Source organism: Salvelinus fontinalis, chromosome 4, assembly GCF_029448725.1.
Source record: "Salvelinus fontinalis isolate EN_2023a chromosome 4, ASM2944872v1, whole genome shotgun sequence".
NCBI lineage: Eukaryota > Metazoa > Chordata > Actinopteri > Salmoniformes > Salmonidae > Salvelinus > Salvelinus fontinalis.
In genome coordinates, this window is record NC_074668.1 from 49,782,704 (window position 1) to 49,804,826 (window position 22,123).

At 42.2% G+C, this 22,123-nt stretch overlaps 1 protein-coding gene across 3 annotated transcripts in view; it reads right to left on the minus strand.

Moving 5' to 3' along the window:
* Positions 1-22,123, minus strand: part of cep120 (centrosomal protein 120) — a 65,122-nt gene continuing 42,999 nt past the window's right edge. For all 3 annotated transcript variants that reach the window (XM_055920457.1, XM_055920455.1, XM_055920456.1), the window contains 3 exons: positions 13,023-13,121; positions 5,215-5,360; positions 1-846 (listed from right to left, as the gene is read on the minus strand). In XM_055920457.1, coding sequence (XP_055776432.1) covers positions 636-846; positions 5,215-5,360; positions 13,023-13,121 — 456 coding nt within the window. In that variant the 3' untranslated portion in view covers positions 1-635. The remainder of the gene's footprint in view (positions 847-5,214; positions 5,361-13,022; positions 13,122-22,123) is intronic.

The following is a 22,123-nucleotide window of genomic DNA, read 5'->3' on the forward strand; positions in this document are numbered from 1 at the left end:
TAATCCCAAAATCATTTATTTAATACACACAAATCAATATACATTCAAGAATCGTCTATGCATGTTAGTCATGACAAACAAATAATTATCACACTAATTCTGGATCTGAAAAAAGAAAAACAAGCTGGTAAATTTACATGTAGCTTTGCTGATGTTACAGCGCCACCTGGTGTATACAGACAACTCATTCAGTATAAACACACCGACGAACCTTCAACCACTTTCATTCTAATAATTTAAACCATATCCATTTGGAATGTAACGCTTGGTAAAATAATTTTAGGCCTTTCCCTTTTCACAATCATCTCTAAAATGTTGACATTAGCCCATAGTATGAAACAGATAATACACACATGTAACAAAGAAAGCCAAAATGAACATGAAAAATAACCAAAAACACTTACACAAAACAAAGTCAATCCCTTGCAAAGGCAGACACTCTCACTTGTTCCTTCAAGTTTTCTGCCTTTGTGCTAGCTTTCTGTCCCTGGAGCTGCTTTCTACTGTCCCTGGAGAGTTGAAGTGATCTGATAGTCCAATTCAGACCATTTGGCACACTAGGAATTGATCAACACTTCATATTTAGATGAGTCTGATGGCTGGTTTTCTATCATGCATTAGCATGAGATGCTAGACTAGTGGTCCACCCTGTGTGCCATGGCCTCTTGGATTTGCCTGTTGAGCTCGCTGATGATGCGGTCTTCGTGTGTGTACACGCCTGTGCGTAACAGAGTGTCTCTCTCCTCCAGCAGCCGGCTGAGGTGATCGTCGGCGCTCTCGTTGAGAGACACGGCGGGGCCGGCAGAGTTGCTGCCCCATGGCCTCTTGTCCTCCTGTTGTTTTAACCTGCGGTAGAAAAACAGCCAGCGGGGGAGGAGGGTAAGATGTTGAATTCAGAAAACAACCCAAGGAAGAGTGCGGCCCTTCACATCAAATAAATTACATATCCACATATAAATGACATACACACATAAGTAAACATATAATATAATATATATATTTATATATACACATATTACATACACATATATACACACACACGCACATATATATGACACACATATACAAATATATATATACACACACACACACACACACTATATATTATATATATATATACATACACACACACACACACAAAAAAATAAAGGGAACACTTAAACAACACAATGTAACTCCAAGTCAATCACACTTCTGTGAAATCAAACTGCTGGAGGTCATTTTGCAGGGCGCTGGCAGTGCACCTCCTTGCACAAAGGCGGAGGGAGCGGTCCTGCTGCTGGGTTGTTGCCCTCCTACGGCCTCCTCCACGTCTCCTGATGGAGACGCCTGTCTCCTGGTAGCGCCTCCATGCTCTGGACACTACGCTGACAGACACAGCAAACCTTTTTGCCACAGCTCGCATTGATGTGCCATCCTGGATGAACTGCACTACCTGAGCCACTTGTGTGGTTTGTAGACTCCGTCTCATGCTACCACTAGAGTGAGAGCACCGCCAGCATTCAAAAGTGACCAAACATCAGCCAGGAAGCATAGGAACTGAGAAGTGGTCTGTGGTCACCACCTGTAGAATCACTCCTTTTTTGGGGGTGTCTTGCTAATTGCCTATAATTTCCACCTTTTGTCTATTCCATTTGCACAACAGCATGTGAAATTTATTGTCAATCAGTGTTGCTTCCTTAGTGGACAGTTTGATTTCACAGAAGTGTGATTGACTTGGAGTTACATTGTGTTGTTTAAGTGTTCCCTTTATTTTTTTGAGCAATATATATATATATACATATACATATACGTGTACGTGTACGTGTACGTGTATGTATATATATATATATATATATATATATATATATATATATATATATACATATACATATATATATATACATATATATATATACATATATATATATACATATATATACATATACATACATACATACACATACAGATGAAGTCGGAAGTTTACATACACCTTAGCTAAATACAATTAAACTCAGTTGTTCACAATTCCTGACATTTAGTCCTAGTAAAAAGTCCCAGGTTTAGGCCAGTTAGGATCACCACTTTATTTTAAGAATGTGAAATGTCAGAATAATAGAGAGAATGATTTATTTCAGCTTTTACTTCTTTCATCACATTCCCAGTGGGTCAGAAGTTTACATACACTCAATTAGTATTTGGTAGCATTGCTTTTAAATAGTTTAACTTGGGTCAAACGTTGTGGGTAGCCTTCCACAAGCTTCTCACAATAAGTTGAGTGAATTTTGGCCCATTCCTCCTGACAGAGCTGGAGTAACTGAGTCAGCTTTGTAGGCCTCCTTGATCGCACACGCTTTTTCAGTTTACCCACAAATTTTCTATAGGATTGTGGTCAGGGCTTTGTGATGGCCACTCCAATACCTTGACTTTATTGTCCTTAAGCCATTTTGCGACAACTTTCGAAGTATGCTTGTGGTCATTGTCCACTTGGAAGACCCATTTGCGACCAAGCTTTAACTTCCTGACTGATGCCTTGAGATGTTGCTTCAATATATCCACATAATTTCCCCTCATGATGCCATCAATTCTGTCAAGTGCACATGATGCCACCCCGTGCTTCACGGTTGGGACGGTGTTCTTCGGCTTCACTCTTTTTCCTCCAAACATAACGATGGTAATTATGGCCAAACAGTTCTATTTTTGTTTCATCAGACCAGTGGACATTTCTCCAAAAAGTACGATCTTTGTCCCCAGGTGCAGTTGCAAACCGTAGTCTCGTGTTTTTATGGCGGTTTTGGAGCAGTGGCTTCTTTGCTGAGCGGCCTTTCAGGTTATGTCGATATAGGACTCGTTTTACTGTGGATATAGATACTTTTGTACCTGTTTAGTCCAGCATCTTCACAAGGTCCTTTGCTGTTGTTCTGGGATTGATTTGCACTTTTCGCACCAAAGTACATTCATCTCTAGGAGACAGAACGAGTCTCCTTCCTGAGTGGTATGACGGCTGCGTGGTCCCATACTGTTAATACTTGCGTACGATTGTTTGTACAGATGAACGTGGTACATTCATGCATTTGGAAATTGCTCCCAAGGATGAACCAGACTTGTGGATGTCTACAATTTTTTTCTGAGGTATTGGCTGATTTCTTTTGATTTTCCCGTGATGTCAAGCAAAGAGGCACTGAGTTTGAAGGTAAGCCTTGAAATACATCCACAGGTACAACTCCAATTGACAAAAATGATGTCAATTAACCTATCAGAAGCTTCTAAAGCCATGACACCATTTTCTGGAATTTTTCAAGCTGTTTAAAGGCACAGTCAACTTAGTGTATTGTAAACTTCTGACCCACTGGAATTGTGATACAGTGAATTATAAGTGAAATAATCTGTCTGTAAACAATTGTTGGGAAAATTACTTGTGTCATGCACAAAGTAGATGTTCTAACCGAGTTGCCAAAACTATAGTTTGTTAACAAGAAATGTGTGGAGTGGTTAAAAAACAAGTTAATGTTTCCAACCTAAGTGTAAGTAAACTGCTTACTTCAACTGTAAATATTTATTAACTCAGCAAAAAAAGAAACATCCCTTTTTCAGGACCATGTCTTTCAAAGATGTTTCGTAAAAATCCAAATAACTTCACAGATCTTCATTGTAAAGGGTTTAAACACGGTTTCCCATGCTTGTTCAATGAACCAGAAACAAAATGAACATGCACCTGTGGAATGGTCGTTAAGACACTAACAGCTTACAGACGGTAGGCAATTAAGGTCACAGTTATGAAAACTTAGGACACTAAAGAGGCCTTTCTACTGAGACTGAAAAACACCAAAAGAAAGATCCCCAGGGTCCCTGCTCATCTGTGTGAACGTGCCTTAGGCATGCTTCAAGGAGGCATGAGGACTGCAGATGTGGCCAGGGCAATAAATTGCAATGTCTGTACTGTGAGACGCCTAAGACAGCGCTACAGGGAGACAGGACGGACAGCTGATGGTTCTCGCAGTGGCAGACCACGTGTAACAACACCTGCACAGGATCGGTACATCCGAACATCACACCTGCGGGACAGGTACAGGATGGCAACAACTGCCCGAGTTACACCAGGAACGCTCAATCCCTCCATCAGTGCTCAGACTGTCCGCAATAGGCTGAGAAAGGCTGGACTGAGGGCTTGTAGGCCTGTTGTAAGGCAGGTCCTCACCAGATATCACCGGCAACAAGCCTATGGGCACAAACCCACCGTCGCTGGACCAGACAGGACTGGCAAAAAGTGCTCTTCACTGCCGAGTCGCGGTTTTGTCTCACCAGGGGTGATGGTCGGATTCGCGTTTATCGTTGAAGGAATGAGCGTTACACCGAGGCCTGTACTCTGGAGCGGGATCGATTTGGAGGTGGAGGGTCCGTCATGGTCTGGGGCAGTGTGTCACAGCATTATCAGGCTGAGCTTGTTGTCATTGCAGGCAATCTCAACGCTGTGCGTTACAGGGAAGACATCCTTCCCCCTCATGTGGTACACTTCCTGCAGGCTCATCCTGACATGACCCTCCAGCATGACAATGCCACCAGCCATACTGCTTGTTCTGTGCGTGATTTCCTGCAGACAGGAATGACAGTGTTCTGCCATGGCCAGCGAACAGCCCAGATCTCAATCCCATTGAGCACGTCTGGGACCTGTTGGATCGGAGGGTGAGGGCTAGGGCTATTCCCCCAATAAAAATCTGGGAACTGGCAGGTCCCTTGGTGGAAGAGTGGGGTAACATCTCACAGCAAGAACCGGCAAATCTGGTGCAGTCCATGACGAGGAGATGCACTGCAGTACCTAATGCAGCTGGTGGCCACACCAGATACTGACTGTTACTTTTGACACCCCCCCTTTGATCAGGGACACATTATTACATTTCTGTTAGTCTCATGTCTGTGAAACTTGTTCAGTTTATGTCTCAGTTGTTGAATCTTGTTATGTCCATACAAATATTTACACATGTTAAGTTTGCTGAAAATAAACAGTTGACAGTGAGAGGACGTTTCATTTTTTTTTTTGCTGAGTTTAGTATAAGGCTGGCATAAGAATGTCAATGAATAAATGAACTTGGGGGAGGATACAGAGAGCATAAAAAAAAGTCCCTTTTGTCTTTGACTAAAGTTGTTTTGAATTAAATTCCATTTAACTGGTCTTAAGTGAACCCTCCAGGCTCTTGGAAGATAAATAATTCTAGCGTAGAATGTGGTAGTTGGTACCTGTTCAGCTCATTCCTGATGTCCTCCAGCTCGTGTTTCTCGCTTTTGACGGCTTCCTTCTCCTCGGCTGCCAGGTAGCGCAGCCTCATGGTCTCCAGCTCCTGCTGCTGCTTCTTCAGCCGTGTCATGGCGCTCTCCTGCTCTCTCTAACACAACATACCAGAGAAGGCTGTTATCATATCACTCTGTTCTGCAGCACAGCATACTTTCTCACACACAGTAGGAAAACAACCAGGTGTTTGAGGGCTGGGAATTGGCAGGGACCTAAAGATACGAAATTATCACGATACTTAGGTGCTGAAAACGATAATAGGGTATCCCAATTCTCACGATTCTAAATGTATTGCAATTCAATGTTGCGATTTTATTGCGATGATGTTTCATACATATTGCTCACTATATATCTGCAGCAGAGAGACAAGAAAGCACGACAAAAATTGTTTTGATTAGTCATGGAAATAAGTGTTGAAAACATGTTGGCTCATTATTGAAAAATGATAACAAGCTATTGGATGAAGAATACCGGCGTTTTGGCGCAGGTACAGCAGACTAGCGCTAGCTAACACCATCTTAAATAAATACATATATCTATATATACACACACACACACACACACAGTTGAAGTCGGAAGTTTACATACACCTTAGCCAAAAACATTTAAACTCAGTTTTTCACAATACCTCACATTTTATCCTAGTAAAAAATTCCCCGTCTTAGGTCAGTTAGGATCACCACTTTAATTTAAGAATGTGAAATGTCAGAATAATAGTAGAGAGAATTATTTCAGCTTTTATTTCTTTCATCACATTCCCAGTGGGTCAGCAGTTCACATACACTCAATTAGTATTAGGTAGCATTGCATTTAAATTGTTTAACTTGGGTCAAACGTTTCGGGTATTCTTCCACAAGCTTCCCACAAAAAATTGAGTGAATTTTGGCCCATTCCTCCTGACAGAGCTGGAGTAACAGTCAGGTTTCTAGGCCTCCTTGCATGCACACACTTTTTCAGTTCTACCCACAAATGTTCTATGGGGTTGAGGTCAGGGCTTTGTGATGGCCACTCCAATACCTTGACTTTGTTGTCCTTAAGCCATTTTGCCACAACTTCAGAAGTATGCTTGGGGTCATTGTCCATTTGGAAGACCCATTTGCGACCAAGCTTTAACTTCCTGACTGATGTCTTGAGATGTTGCTTCAATATATCCACATAATTTTCTTCACTCATGATGCCATCTATTTTGTGAAGTGCACCATTCCCTCCTTCAGCAAAGCACCCCCACAACATGATTCTTCCACCCCCGTGCTTCACGGTTGGGACGGTGTTCTTCACCTTGCAAGTCTCACCCTTTTTCCTCCAAACGTAACGATGGTCATTATGGCCAAACAGTTCTATTTTTGTTTCATCAGACCAGAGGACATTTCTCCAAAAAGTACGATCTTTGTTCCCATGTGCAGTTGCAAACTGTAGTCTGGCATTTTTATGGCGGTTTGTAGCAGTGGCTTCTTCCTTGCTGAGCGGCCTTTCAGGTTATGTCGATATAGGACTCGTTTTACTGTGGATATAGATACTTTTGTACCTGTGTCCTACAGCATCTTCACAAGTTCCTTTGCTGTTGTTCTGGGATTGATTTGCACTTTTTGCAATAAAGTACATTCATCTCGAGGAGACAGAACGCGTCACCTTCCTGAGCGGTATGACGGCTGCGTGGTCCCATGGTGTTTATACTTGCGTACTATTGTTTGTACAGATGAACGTCGTACCTTCAGGCATTTGGAAATGTCTCCCAAGGATGAACCAGACTTGTGGAGGTCCACCATTTTTATTCGGAGGTCTTAGCTGATTTATTTTGATTGTCCCATGATGTCAAGCAAAGAGGCACTGAGTTGGAAGGTAGGCATTGAAATACATCCACAGGTACACCTCCAATTGACTCAAATGATGTCAATTAGCCAATCAGAAAATTCTAAAGCCATGACATTTTCTGGAATTTTCAGTCGTTTAAAAAAGGCACAGTCTTAGTGTATGTAAACTTCTAAACCACTGGAATTGCGATACAGTGAATTACAAGTGAAATAATCTGTCTGTAAACAATTGTTGGAAATATTACTTGTGTCATGCACAAAGTAGATGTCCTAACTGACTTACCAAAACTATAGTTTGATAACAAGAAATTTGTGGAGTGGTTGAAAAACTAGTTTTACTGACTCCGACCTAAGTGTATGTAAACTTCCGACTTAAACAGTATATTATTATTACTACAAATCAATACTTGGAAAGTATAATATTATCCAAAATAATATTGCGATACATAACTACAGATTGTTCCCCCAATCACTAGTGTTTACATTGGGACCATGGAATAAAAAGCTGATCATAGAATAAAAAGCATTTTTACCAAGAGAATCCTGTGACAGTTTCAAAGAACCGCAGTTAAGGGACATGTCATGTGTTCCCTGACACTTAACAGTTACTGGTTCAGATATGGACACCGCTTCCCTTTTTCAGACAACCACTGGTTAAAATACAGACAAGTTCCTTTTTCTCACACAGCCAGGGCAAAACTCAGTTCATCTTTATTACTGAGTGATATGTTGACACAGAATTAAGTTTAATTTAGTGGTTTCTGTGAACATTAGTCGCCTGTAATACATTTGTTTTACCAAAATTGCTAGAAAAACAAACCACAGAAACATTTCTGGAGCGCACATTGCCAAGTAAGCGCCAAAGCAACAACACTGAAGCAATTATGGCAGGGATTTTTGTAAGGCCTCTTGGGCAAAGGATTTCCTTGGATACTGCTGGTTGAAGAGTGCATTAAGTATTTCCAGTGGACAACAGCGCCACGCTAGGGGTTAGGTGTGTGGTACTCCACTGCATTCTCAGTAATGGAGGACAGGCTCTTGGTAAACACAGCCCTCAAGAGTCTGGCTCTCTCAAAGAGGGAGGAGAGAGGACAAAGGCAGCGCAAGCAGGACTGAGTGACCAGTGAATGACCCCCATTCCCAGTGGCCTGCATCCAGTGGGTCAGACTAGGGACTCGCCTGAGTGAAGCAAGCTGCCCAGACGGGCCTCAACTACAGTTTTCTGGAAAATAAGCCGACTGACAGACAGACACCTGGGGGATTTAAAAGCTCCAGTTTTTCAGGTCTCACACTGACACCAAATACCAAGGCGGTTCAGAGTTAGGGGAGTAGGAGGCAGCAGGCATACTTGGGCTCAAATTAACCAGTTGACCGTATCTGCTGTATTAGAGGCTAAGAGATAAGATAAGGCTAAGGGCTAAGTCAGGAATGTAGAAGTTTTCTAAAGAGCTGCATTTCATTCTTACCATCTGGACATTTAGAGGGAAAAAGGCATTATTCCTGAGGGGAGAATTTCTTTGCCGCAACGTAGCTAAACATTATGCAGACGAGTTGATAGGTGAAACAAATAATGATAGCATAGCACAAACCAAACAAACGTTAACTACACAGAGCGTATCCAAGCACAGGTCTGACAGATACTCCTAAAAACAAGTGTGACATTTAAATGGTTAACGCCTGGGCTAATGCTTAACATAATACAAACATGATTTATAGGGCTATTTCACATTAAGTTATGAAGCCCTTAGTGCAACATAAATCAACTTGTGTTTTCTTAACATATATCTGGCACTTAGAAAGGCCAGAAAAAAGAGGGTTCAGATTTTCCAGCTGGCTTTTGTCTTTAACAGTTATTAGTGAGGCCTGATAAGCCCAGTGTGCCGACATTGTTGACATTGGATCAGTCCCTCGAAGGGTTCACTCCAGACGCAGCACAGGTTTCAAAGCCCACTATAAGGTTGTGCTGATTTAAAAGTGATCGATGTCTAATACACCTTTGGGGAAAAAAATTGGGGCCCATGTAAAAACACACACACCGAATGAATCCACATGATATACTGTATGATGAGGCTGTGAAAGGTAGAGTAAAGTTAACTAACGCGGCTTTATTTGCATTCACACTTATCCTCAAGCTGTTAATTATTTATCATTGACACATGCTGCAAGGATGCAACAAATGTAAAATATTTAGACATCAGGGGGTGGGGGGGACAAAAATTTGATTTAAGCCTAGAGCTGGGCAATATGGCCAAAATAACATATCAACGTTTTTCACAGTATGACAGTATTTTATGTTTTGGAAAAAAAGTTATAAACATGCTATATGAGTAGTTCATTACCCTAGGGATGCAACAATGTGGCTAACTTCATTCTGATTGTTCAATCAAACTTCAACACCCCCAAAAATGTCTGCATTCCCTGCACTTTTGTTATTATATCCACACTATGCCCCGTAGTTGTGCATGATATGGGCTATATCACACAGTGCATTCAGAAAGTATTCAGACCCCTTTACTTTATCCATATTGTTATGATACAGCCTTATTCTAAAATTGATAATCCCTCCCAATCTACACACAATACCCCATAATGGCAAAGCGAAAACAGGTTTATAGAAACGTTTGCAAATTTATAAAAAATTGAAATAACTTTTTCAGACACTTTGCTAAGAGACTCGCAATTGAGCTCAAGTGCATCAGGTTTCCATTGATCATCCTTGAGATGTTTCTACAACTTGGAGTCCACCTGTTGTAAATGCAATTGATTGGACATGTGGAAAGGCACACACTTGTCTGGGGAAGGCGACCAAAACATATCTGCAACATTGAAGGTCCCTGAGATCACAGTGACCTCCATCATTCTTAAATGGAAAAAGTGTGAAACCACAAACCTCTTCCTAGAGCTGGCCACCCGGCCAAACTGAGCAATCGGGGGAGAAGGGCCTTGGTCAGGGAGGTGACCAAGAACCCGCTGGTCACTCTGGCAGAGCTCCAGAGTTCCTCTGTGGAGATAAGGATCTTCCTGAAGGACAACCATCTCTGCAGCACTCCACTAAATCAGGCCTTTATGGTAGACTGGCCAGACAGAAGCCACTCCTCAGTAAAAGGCACAACAGCCCACTTGGAGTTTGCCAAAAGGCACCTAAAGGATTCTCAGACCATGCGAAGCGAGATTCTCTGGTCTGATGAAACCAAGATTGAACTCTTTGGCCTGAATGCAAAGCGTTACATATGGGGGAAACCTGGCACCATCCCTATGGTGAAGCATGAGGGTGGCAGCATCATGCTGTGGAGATGTTTTTCAGCAGCAGGATCGAGGGAAAGATGAATGTAGCAAAGTTCGAGAGATTCTTGATGAAAATTATTGACCATAACCTGTTGTCGAAAACGTGTTATGGCTTTTCAACCTCTGATATGTCATGGATTCAGAGCTATCTAATAGAACTAAGAGTTTACACTAATGGAAGCTTCTCTTATGTCAAACATGTAAAGTGTGGTGTACCGCAGGGCAGCTCTCTAGGCCCTCTACTCTTTTCTATTTTTACCAATGGCCTGCCACTGGCATTAAACAAGGCATCTGTGTCCTTGTACACTGATGATTCAACCATATACACATCAGCAACCACAGCTAATGAAGTCACTGAAACCCTTAAGAGTTGCAGTCTGTTTTGGAATGGGTGGCCAGTAATAAACATCTCTAAAACTAAGAGCATTGTATTTGGTACAAATCATTCCCTAAGTCCTAGACCTCAGCTGAATCTATTAATGAATGGTGTGGCTGTTAAACAAGTTGAGACTAAATTAATTAGCGTTACCTACCTGTAAAGTGTCATAGTCAAAACATATAGATTCAATGGTTGTAAAGATGGGGAGAGGTCTTTCTACAATAAAGAGATGCTCTGCTTTTTTTGACACCATATTCCAAAAAGCAAGTTCTGCAGGGACTAGTTTTGTCTCATCTTGATTAATGTCCAGTCGTGTGGTTGAGTTCTGCAAGGAAATACCTAGTTAAGCTGCAGCTAGCCCTGAACAGAACAGCACGTCCTGCTCTTCATTGTAATCAGAGGGCTGATATAAATATTATGCATGCCAGTCTCCTGGCTAAGAGTTGAGGAGAGACTGACTGCATCACTTTTTATAAGAAACATTGTGTTGAAAATCCCAAATTGTTGTTTACATAATCAATTTACACACAGCTCTGACACACACTTACCCCAGCAGACATGCCACCAGGTGTCTTTCCACAGTCCCAAAATCCAGAGCAAATTCAAGAAAGCGTACCGTATTATATAGAGCCATTACTGCATGAAACTCTGTTCCATCTCATATTGTTCAAATACACCTCACAGCACAATGCCTTTGACCTAGATAGTTTGTGTACATGTATTGATATGTAGGCTGCGTGTGCCTTGAAAAAAAACATTGATGTAGTTCTGTCCTTCAGCTGATCTTGTCTATTAATGTTCTGTATTATGTCATGTTTCATGTTTTGTGTGGACCCCATGAAGCTTCTGCAACAGCTAATGAGGTTCCTAATAAAATACCAAAACCTGCTCCAGAGCACTCAGGACCTCAAACTGGGGCGAAGGTTCACCTTCCAAAAGGACAACGACCCTAAGCATATAGCCAAGACGAGGCAGGAGAGACCTGAAAATAGCTGTGCAGTGACGTTCCCCATCCAACCTGACAGAGCTTGAGAGGATCTGCAGAGAATGGGAGAAACTCCAAAAATACAGGTGTGCCAAGCTTGTACTGTCATATCCAAGAAGACTCGAGGCTGTAATCGCTGCCAAAAGTCCTTCAACAAAGTACTGAGTAAAAGGTCTGAATACATATGTAAATGCAATATTTTTTGTTATAAATTAGCAAACAAAATTAACAAAAACTGTTTTTGCTTTGGATTTATGGGGTATTGTGTGTAGATGAGAATTTTTATTTAATCCATTTTAGAGTAAGGCTGTAACGTAAAAAAGGAGTCTGAATACTTTCCGAATGCACTGTATGTACGTACGTAAATACAGTACAATACTAGTCAAAAGTTTGGACACCTAATCATTCAAGGGTTTTTCTTTATTTTTTACATTGTAGAATAATAGTGAAGACATCAAAACTATGAAATAACACATATGGAATCTTGTAGAGACCCAAAAAGTGTTAAACAAATCAAAATATATTTTATATGAGATGTGTATGAGATTCTTCAAAGGAGCCACCCTTTGCCTTGATGACAGGTTTGCACACTATTTTGATTTAACACTTTTTTTTGGTTACTACATGATTGCATGTGTCATTTCATAGTTTTGATGTCTTCACTATTATTCTTATAGTGTCTGAATACTTATGTAAATAAAATATCTGTTTATTTGTAACAATTTTTCAAACTGTTTTTGCCTTATGGGGTATTGTGTGCAGATTGCTGAGGATTTTTATTTTTTTTTAATCAATTTTAGAATAAGGCTGTAATGTAACAAAATGTGTAAAAGGTCAAGGTCTGAATACTTCCTGAAAGGAACTGTATAGCACATATACTGAGTGTACAAAACATTAGAAACAGCTCTTGCCCATTCACCCTCTGAATGGCACACATACACAAGCCATGTGTCAATTGTCTCAAGGCTTGAAAATCATTCTTTGACCTGTCTCCACCCCTTTATCTACATTGATTAAAATTGATTTTACTTGTTAAATCCACAAGGGATCATAGCTTTCACCTGGATTGAACTGGTCAGTCTATGGTAAGTCTATGTCATGGAAAGAGCAGTTGTTCCTAATGTTTGAGAGAGAGATATATATATATATATATATGACCCCCATATATTCAAACTATAGATTTGCACAAACATGCTGATCTAGGCCTACACCAGCATTGGTATCAGGCTGTATTAGCATACCACAGACAAATACATTTGTGTTGAATCAAAGTGGTAGTCATCCAAATTGGCCTACCTGCTTGAACCTGGCCAGTTCTTTCAAAGCACGCCCCCACTGCTGCTTGTAATGAAGTTTCGACTTTGTTGTCGATTCCAATGTCCTTTCAAGTTCCACCTTGAATAACAGATAGTTGATTAAAAGATGCAGCACAAACTTAACAAAATAAAGGTAAAAATGACAACCTGTGGTTTTAAGTGGTTACAAAAAGACTAAGTGGTTGTAAATAGGTTATACATTGTTATAAACAAGTTATAAGTGATTCTCTTTCAATTACAGGTAGCCTAATGGTTCAGATGTCGCTGGTTCGAACCCCAGATCCAGCTAGGTAAAAAATCTGTAGATGTGCCCTTGAGCAAGGCACCTAATCCAAATAGCCCCTGTAAATTGCTCTGGATAAGAGTGTCTGCTAAATGACTAAAATGTTTGTTTTTTTAAAGTACATTGCTAATCAAATTTTATTTGTCTCATGCGCCGAACACAACAGGTGTTATTAAAGATGAATTAATACAGTGGGTACCGGTTAGTCGAGGTAATATGTACATGTAGGTAGAGTTATTAAAGTGACTATGCATACATAATAAAAGAGTAGCAATGCAAATAGTCTGGGTAGCCATTTGATTAGATGTTCAGCAGTCTTATGGCTTGGGGGTAGGAGCTATTTAGAAGCCTCTTGGACATAGACATGGCGCTCCGGTACCGCATGCCGTGCGGTAGCAGAGAGAACAGTCTATGACTAGAGTGGCTGGAGTCTGACAATTTTTAGGGCCTTCCTCTGACCCCGCCTGGTAGAGGTCCTGGATGGCAGGAAGCTTGGCCCCAGTGATGTACTGGGCAGTACGCACTACCCCTTGTAGTGCCTTGCGGTCAGAGGCCGAGCAGTTGCCATACCAGGCAGTGATGCAACCCGTCAGGATGCTCTCGATGGTGCACCTGTAGAACCTTTTGATGATCTGAGGACACATGCCAAATCTTTTCAGTCTCCTGGCGGGGAATAGGTTATGTAGGCTCCTGTCACTGGGCAGCTCTCAGCTGTGTATCCCTTTGTAGTCTAATGGTTAGCAAGCCCTGCCACATCTGATGAGCGTCGGAGCCAGTGTTGTACGATTCGATCTTAGTCCTGTATTGACGCTTTGCCTGTTTGATGGTTCGGAGGGCATAGCGGGTTTTCTTACAAGCTTCAGGGTTAGAATCCCGCTCCTTGAAAGAGGCAGCTCTACCCTTTAGCTCAGTGCGGATGCTGCCTGTAATCCATGGCTTCTGGTCGGGGTATGTACAGTTTAAGTCGGAACTTTACATACACCTTAACCAAATACAATTAAACTCAGTTTTTCACAATTCCTTACATTTAATCCTAGTAAAAAAAACTCCAAACATTACGATGGTCATTCTGGACAAACAGTTCTATTTTTGTAGTCTGGCTTCTTTATGGCGGTTTTGGAGCAGTGGCTTCTTCCTTGCTGAGTGGCCTTTCATGTTATGTCGATATAGGACTAGTTTTACTGTGGATATAGATACTTTTGTACCTGTGTCCTCCAGCACCTTCACAAGAACCTTTGCTGTGGTTCTGGGATTGATTTGCACTTTTCACACCAAAGTACGTTCATCTCTAGGAGACAGAATGCGTCTCCTTCCTGAGCGGTATGACAGCTGTGTGGTCCCATGGTGTTTATACTTGCCTACTATTGTTTGTACAGATGAACGTGGTACTTAGCAAGCACATTTTTGTGCTTGCGGTTCTAAAATTGCAAGGAAGGACCAAGCCCAGCTGGTGCACGGTCATGGATAGATGGGAGGAGCCTTCCCACTAGTGCAGCCCCATTAAAACAACTGCTACCCGCAGTTCCAGCTTGCATACAGTAAGCTAAGAGTTTGTGGGATAAGCTCCTTACTGTCTAAGGGCACCCCGAGCTTGGACATGCACAAGATTGAAGGGGTGTGGTAGGATTATTTAATTTACTCTGTGAAGAGGTAGTGCTTCAGATATTTTTGAAAGATGGGCAGATGTCTCAGCTTCAGAAGGAACCTGGTCCCAACATAGGGGTGCCAGGACAGAGAAGAGCTTGGACAAGGCAGAGCGGGAGCTGCCTCCCGTAGGAGTGGGAGGGCCAAGAGACCGGAGATCCACTCTCCTTCTCCCTCTTCTGCAAAGGAATAGAATAATCAAGGAGGATGAATACAGAGTTCAGCGGCAATACTGGAAGCTAGCTAATCTACTCCCTATACCAATAAAGCCATCTAGCTAGCCAGCCAGCTACCGGTAACTATTAGCAATATGGATAGTTTCCAATGTTGTTTAAAGCATAAATAGTACCTGTAACAATCTGTCTAGCTACTGTACTCGAAATGCAGCTAGCTTGTTAGCTACCTGGCATGCTAACTAAACAACAGCTGTAACGACCTAGCAGTAATGTTTACAAGGTTCTCCACTAGCTGGCTACTAGGTGACCAATATAACAGTTGGCCCTAAAGCTTTGTGTAGAGAGGCAAGGAAAGGAACTATTGCCTGTATCAGTGATGGACACTAGCTAGAATACTTATAGCAATACACTAGCTAGAATACTTTTATAGCAATACAGTTACCTACTAATACAATACTTTTTGCACACTGTTTTGACGAGCTAGTTAGAATAAGGCTGTCATTTGGTCAAATCATAAACTGTACCAAATGCATTGCCTGTCAAACATCTGACAATGGATACATACACTACACGCTTGTCGAACATCTAATTCCAAAATCATGGGTATAAATAAGGATTTAGTCCCCCCCTTTGCTGCTATAACAGCCTCCACTCATCTGGGAAGGCTTTCCACTAGATGTTGGAACATTGCAGGGGGGACTTGCTTCCTTTCAGTCACAAGAGCTTTACTGAGGTCGGTCTTTGATGTTGGGAGATTAGGCCTGGCTCATAGTCAGCGTTCCAATTCATCCCAAAGGCGCTTGATGAGTTTGAAGTCAGGGCTCTGTGCAGGCCAGTCAAGTTCTCCCACACCGATCGACAAACCATGTCTGTATGTGTGTGCGCACAGGGGCATTGTCATGCTGAAAAAGGAAAAGGCCCTCCCCAAACTGTTGGAGGCACAGAAATGTCTAGAAGGCCATTGTATGCTGTTGTATTAATATTCCCTTCACTGAAACTAAAGGGCCTAGCACGGACCATGAAAAACAGTACCAAACCATAATGCCTCCTCCACCAAACTTTACAGTTGGCACTTTGAATTCGGGGAGGTATTGTTCTCCTGGCATCCGCCAAACACAGATTAGTCAGTCAGACTGCCAGATGGTGTAGCGTGACTGACTCATCGCGCCAGAGAATGCATTTCCACTGCTCCAAAATCCAATGGCGGTGAGCTTTACACCACTCCAGCTAACGGTTAGCATTGCGCCGGGTGATCTTTTGACTGGTACTGTATTTACATACCATATCGTACCAGTCAAAAGGTTGAATACATCTACTCATTTAACCGTTTTTCTTTATTTATACTATTTTCTACCATGTAGAATAATAGTGAAGACAGCAATACTATGAAATAACAATAACACACATGGAATCATGTAGTAACCGAAAAAGTGTTAAACAAATCAAAATACAATTTCTTCAAAATATCCACCCTTTGCCTTGACAGCTTTACACTCTTGGAATTCTCTCAACCAGCTTCATCTGGAATGCTTATCCAACAGTCTTGAAGGAGTTCCCACATATGCTGAGCACTTGTTGGCTGCTTTTCCTTCACTCTGCGGTCCAACTCATCCCAAACCATCTCATTTGTGTTAAGGTTGGGTGATTGTTGGGAGGCCAGGTCATCTGATGCAGCACTCCATTTCACCTTCTTGGTGAAATAGCCCTTACACAGCCTGGAGCTGTGTTTTGGGTCGTTGTCCAGTTGAAAAACAAATGATAGTTGGACTAAGCCCAAACCAGATGGGATGTTGTATCGCTTCAGAATGCTGCGATAGTCGTGCTGGTTAAGTGTGCCTTGAATTCTAAATAAAATCACACAGTGTCACCAGCAAAGCACCAACACCATCACACCACCTCCTCCATGCTTCACGGTGGGAACCACACATGCGGAGATCATCCGTTCACCTACTCTGCGTCTCACAAAGACACGGCGTTTGCAACCAAAAATCTCAAATTTGGACTCAGACCCAAAAAGGACAGATATCCACCGGTCTAATGTCCATTGCTCGTGTTTCTTGGCCCAAGCAAGTCTCATCATCTTATTCATGTCCTTTCGTAGTGGTTTCTTTGCAGCAATTCGACCATGGAGGCCTGATTCACACAGTCTCCTCTGAACAGTTGATGTTGGGATGGGTCTGTTACTTGAACTCTGTGAAGCATATATTTGGGCTGCAATTTCTGAGGCCGGTAACTCTAATGAACTTATCCTCTGCAGCAGAGGTAACTCTGGGTCTTCCTTTCCTGTGGCGGTCCTCATGAGAGCCAGTTTCATCATAGCGCATGATGGTTTTTGCACATGAACTTGAAGAAACGTTCAAAGTTCTTGAAATGTTCCGTGTTGACTGACCATCATGTCTAAAAGTAATGAAGGACTGTCGTTTCTCTTTGCTTATTTGAGCTGTTCTTGCCATAATATGGACTTGGTCTTTTACCAAATAGGGCTATCTTCTGTCTACCACTCCTACCATGTCACAACACAACTGATTGGCTCAAATGCATTAAGTAAAGCAATTCCACAAATGAGCTTTAAACAAGGCACACCAGTTAATTGAAATGCATTCCAGGTGACTAGCTCAAAGCTGGTTGAGATAATGCCAAGAGTGTGCAAAGCTGTCATCAAGGCAAAGGTTGGCTGATTTGAATAATTTGTTTAACACTTTTTTGGTTACTATGTGAATCCATGTGTGTATTTCATAGTATTGCTGTCTTCACTATTATTCTACAATGTAGAAAATAGTAAAAAAATTAAGAAAAACCCTTGAATGAGTAGGTGTCCAAACCTCTGACTAGTACCACACACACACATAAATATGTAAAGTGTTGGGCCAATGTTTCATGAGCTGAAATAAAAGATCCAAGAAATACTACACATGCACAAAAAGCGTATTTCTCTCAAATTGTGTGCACAAATTTATCACATCCCTGTTAGTGAGAATGTTTCCTTTGCCAAGATAATTCATCTACCGGACAGGTATGGCATATCAAGTAGCTGTTTCAACAGCATGAACATTACACAGGTGCACCTTATGCCGGGGACAATAAAAGGCCACAATGCCATGTCTCAAGTTGAGGGAGCGTGCTGTTGAATTTTTATTTCTCTACCATAAGCCTTCTCCAATGTCGTTTTAGAGAATTTGACAGTCCGTCCAACCAGCCTCACAACCGCAGACCACCTGTATGGCTTCGTATGGGCGAGCGGTTTGCTGATGTGAAAAGAGTGTTCCCCATTGTGGCAGTGGGGTTATGGTATGGGCAGGCATAAGCCCCGGACAATGAACACAAATGCATTTTATCTATAGCAATTTGAATGCACGGAGATACCGTGACGAGATCAAGGCCCATTGTTGTGCTATTCATCCACCGCCATCACCTCGTGTTTCAGCATCATAACACACGGCTCCATGTCGCAAGGACCTGTTCACAATTCCTGGAAGCCACAGTTCTTCCATGGCCTGCATACACAACAGACATGTCACCCATTGAGGAATTTTGGGATGCTCTGGATCAACGTGTACGACAGCGTGTTCAAGTTCCCGCCAATATCCAGAAACTTCGCACAGCCATTGAAGAGGAGTGGGACAAAATGCCACTGGCTACCATCAGACTGACCAACTCTATGCGAAGCAGATGTGTCGCGCTGCATGAGGCAAATGGCGGTCACACTAGATACTGACTGGTTTTCTGATCCACGTCCCTACTTTTTTTTTTTAAAGGTATCTTTGACCAACAGATGCATACAGTGCCTTCGGGAAAGTATTCAGACCGCTTTACTTTCCCCACATTTTATGTTACAGCTAGGGGTGCACAATATAATGGTAAGCACATGATAATCGTACGATATTAGCTAAAAATGCCAACATCAGCATTGGCCCGATGTCTAGTTTAACGCCGATGTGCAAAACCGATGTCAAAGCTGACGTGCATACCTATATAACGCAGGTATATGTCGCAATGACGCCACGAAAACTGCATTCCTAAACTAGCCCACAATGTCTGCTGTGTGGATCTATTTTTAAGTATCAAAAGGAAGATAACAAAAAGGCCATATGAAAAGTTTCTGCTGCTATTATTTCCCGAGGGGAGAAAGTGAAATCGTTCAATACCACACACCAAATTACTCATTTGAAAGTGCATCACCACCAGACGTTCAGCGACTACTTTGAACAAAAGCAGAAAAAAAACTAGGTGCACACTTCCAACAACTTAACAAGTTCAAGTCGAGCATTCATTTGAAAGAGTAAGACAATTTCAGCGAGACAACTCAAAGACAAAATCCATTAGCGCTAAGATAATAGAATTCATTGTCCTTGACAATCAACAGTTCTCTGTCGTGGATGATGTTGGCTTTCGCCGACTGGTCAAGCACCTCGAGCCCCGGCACACACTACCAACTATGTGCGTTTCTTTTCCTTTTTTTTCTCCCCAGTTGTTGCCTTCCCGGAGTTGCACAGTATTGTTGAAACGCACATCCATGAGCTACTTGCTATGGGCGTCACTGCCATTAGCTTCACAACTGACATTTAGACCAGCGACGTCAGCCCATTGAGCATGCTGACACTGACAGCACAGTGGGTCGACGAGGATTTCGTACTAAGGAAAGTCGTATGGTTTGCTCAAGAATGAGCTGGTTCTCATACCGCTCCTGCCATTTCAATGGTATTTGAGAACAAGTCAAAGCAAAGTTAATTTCTCACGTGCGCTGAATACAACAGGTGTAGACCTTACAGTGAAATGCTTACTTACAGGCTCTAAACAATAGTGCAAAAAGGTGTTAGGTGAACGGGATGTTCAACAAGCGTGTAGTGTATGTATCCATTGTCAGATGTTTATATATAGGCAATGCATTTGGTACAGTTTATGATTTGACCAAGTGACAGCCTTATTCTAACCAGCTCGTCAAAACAGAGTGCAAGAAGTATTGTATTAGTAGCTAACTGTATTGCTATAAAAAAGTATTGGTCCACATTCTAGCTAGTGTCCATCACGGATACAGGCAATAGTTCCTTTCCTTGGGTCCCTACAAAAAGCTTTAGGGCCAACTGTTATATTGGTCACCTAGTAGCCAGCTAGTGGAGAACCTTGTAAACATTACAGCTAGGTCGTTAAAGCTGTTGTTAAGTTAGCAAGCCATGTAGCTAACAAGCTAGCTGCATTTTGCGTACAGTAGCTAGACTAACTACCTAAACTTTACTCATCAGAAAAACCGCTGAATGTTAGATAGCTAGCATAGTTACAGGTACTATTTCTGCTTTAAAACATTGGAAACTATCCATATTGCTAATAGTTACCAGTAGCTGGCTGGCTAGCTAGCTAGCTTTATTGGTATAGGGAGTAGACTAGCTAGCCTCCAGAATTGCCACTAAACTCTGTATTCATCCTCCTTGATTATTCAATTCCTTTGCAGAAGAGGGAGAAGGAGAGTGAATCTCCGGTCTCTTGGCCCTTCCAGTCCTACGGGAGGCAGCTCCCGCTCTGCCTTGTCCAAGCTCTTCTCTGTCCTGGCACCCCAGGAAAACATCTGAAGCTGAGACCTCTTCAAAGAGTAAATATTATGGCTGATTTCTCTCCTAAAGATTAAATAATCCGACAGCACCCCTCACATCTTGTGCATGTCCAAGCTCGGGGCACCCTTAGCCAGTAAGGAGCTTATCACACAAAATCTTAGCTTACTGTATGCAAGCTGGAACTGCAGGTAAGTTGTTTTAATAGGGCTGCACTAGTGGGAAGGCTTCTCCCATCTATCCATGACCCTGCACCAGCTGGGTTTGGTCATGGGGGGCAGAGCCACTGTTCCCTCCGGTGGCTCGGAGGAGCACAGAGCTAACGAGAGAGAAACTTGTTTGAGCCTCTGTCAGATTCGCCTATGTTAGCAACTTGCAGAACTGGAGGTCCTCGTCCCAAGCACATGATGCATAGAAGATGAGAATCCTTCATTGCAATCATAGAACCGCAAGCACAAGAAAGTGGGGATTTGCATGCTGAGCTAGGTTCGGTTTGGATAGGGGTATTTGTTGTTGCGGCTGATGCCTGGCAATGATGAACACAGTAGAGAACACTATAACCATGAGGCCGAAATGCATTAGCTAGCTAGCAGTTAATCAGAGGTGTGCTGTAGCTAATTAATCAGTTATCGGTATAGGGTTTTTTGGTAAGGAAAACATTGGTATCGGCCAAAAATGTTATATCGGTGCGTCCCTGGTTAAAGCCTTCTTCTAACATTGATTTAATTTGAAAGAAATCTACACACAATACCCCATAAACGACAATGCAAAAACAGGTTAACAAATGTTAGCAAATGTATTAAAAATAAAACCAGAAATATCTTATTTTCAAGTATTCAGACCCTTTGCTATGAGACTCGATCTTGAGCTCAGGTCATCCTGTTTCCATTGATCATCCTTGAGATGTTTCTACAACTTGGAGTCCATCTGTGGTAAATTCAATTAATTGGATATGATTTGGAAAGGCATACATCTGTCTATGTAAGGTCCCAGAGTTGAACGTGCAGGTCAGAGCAAAAACCAAGCCATAAGGTTGAAGGAATTGTCCATAGAGCTCCGAGACAGGATTGAGTCGAGGCACAGAACTGGGAAAGGAACTGGGAAACTGGGAAAGGGTACCAAAACATATCTGCAGCATTGAAGGTTCCCGATATCACAGGGGCTTCAATCATTCTTAAAATGGAGAAGTTTGGAATCACAAGACTCTTCCATCGACCTGGCCACTCGGCCAAACTGAGCAATCAGGGGAGAAAGGCCTTGGTCAGGGAGGTGACCAAGAACCCGATGGTCACTCAGACAGAGCTCTAGAGTTCCTCTGTGGAGATGAGGACCTTCCAGAAGGACAACCATCTCTGTAGCACTCCATCAATTAGGACTTTATGGTAGAGTGGCCAGACAAAAGACACATGACAGCCTGCTTGGAGTTTGCCAAAAG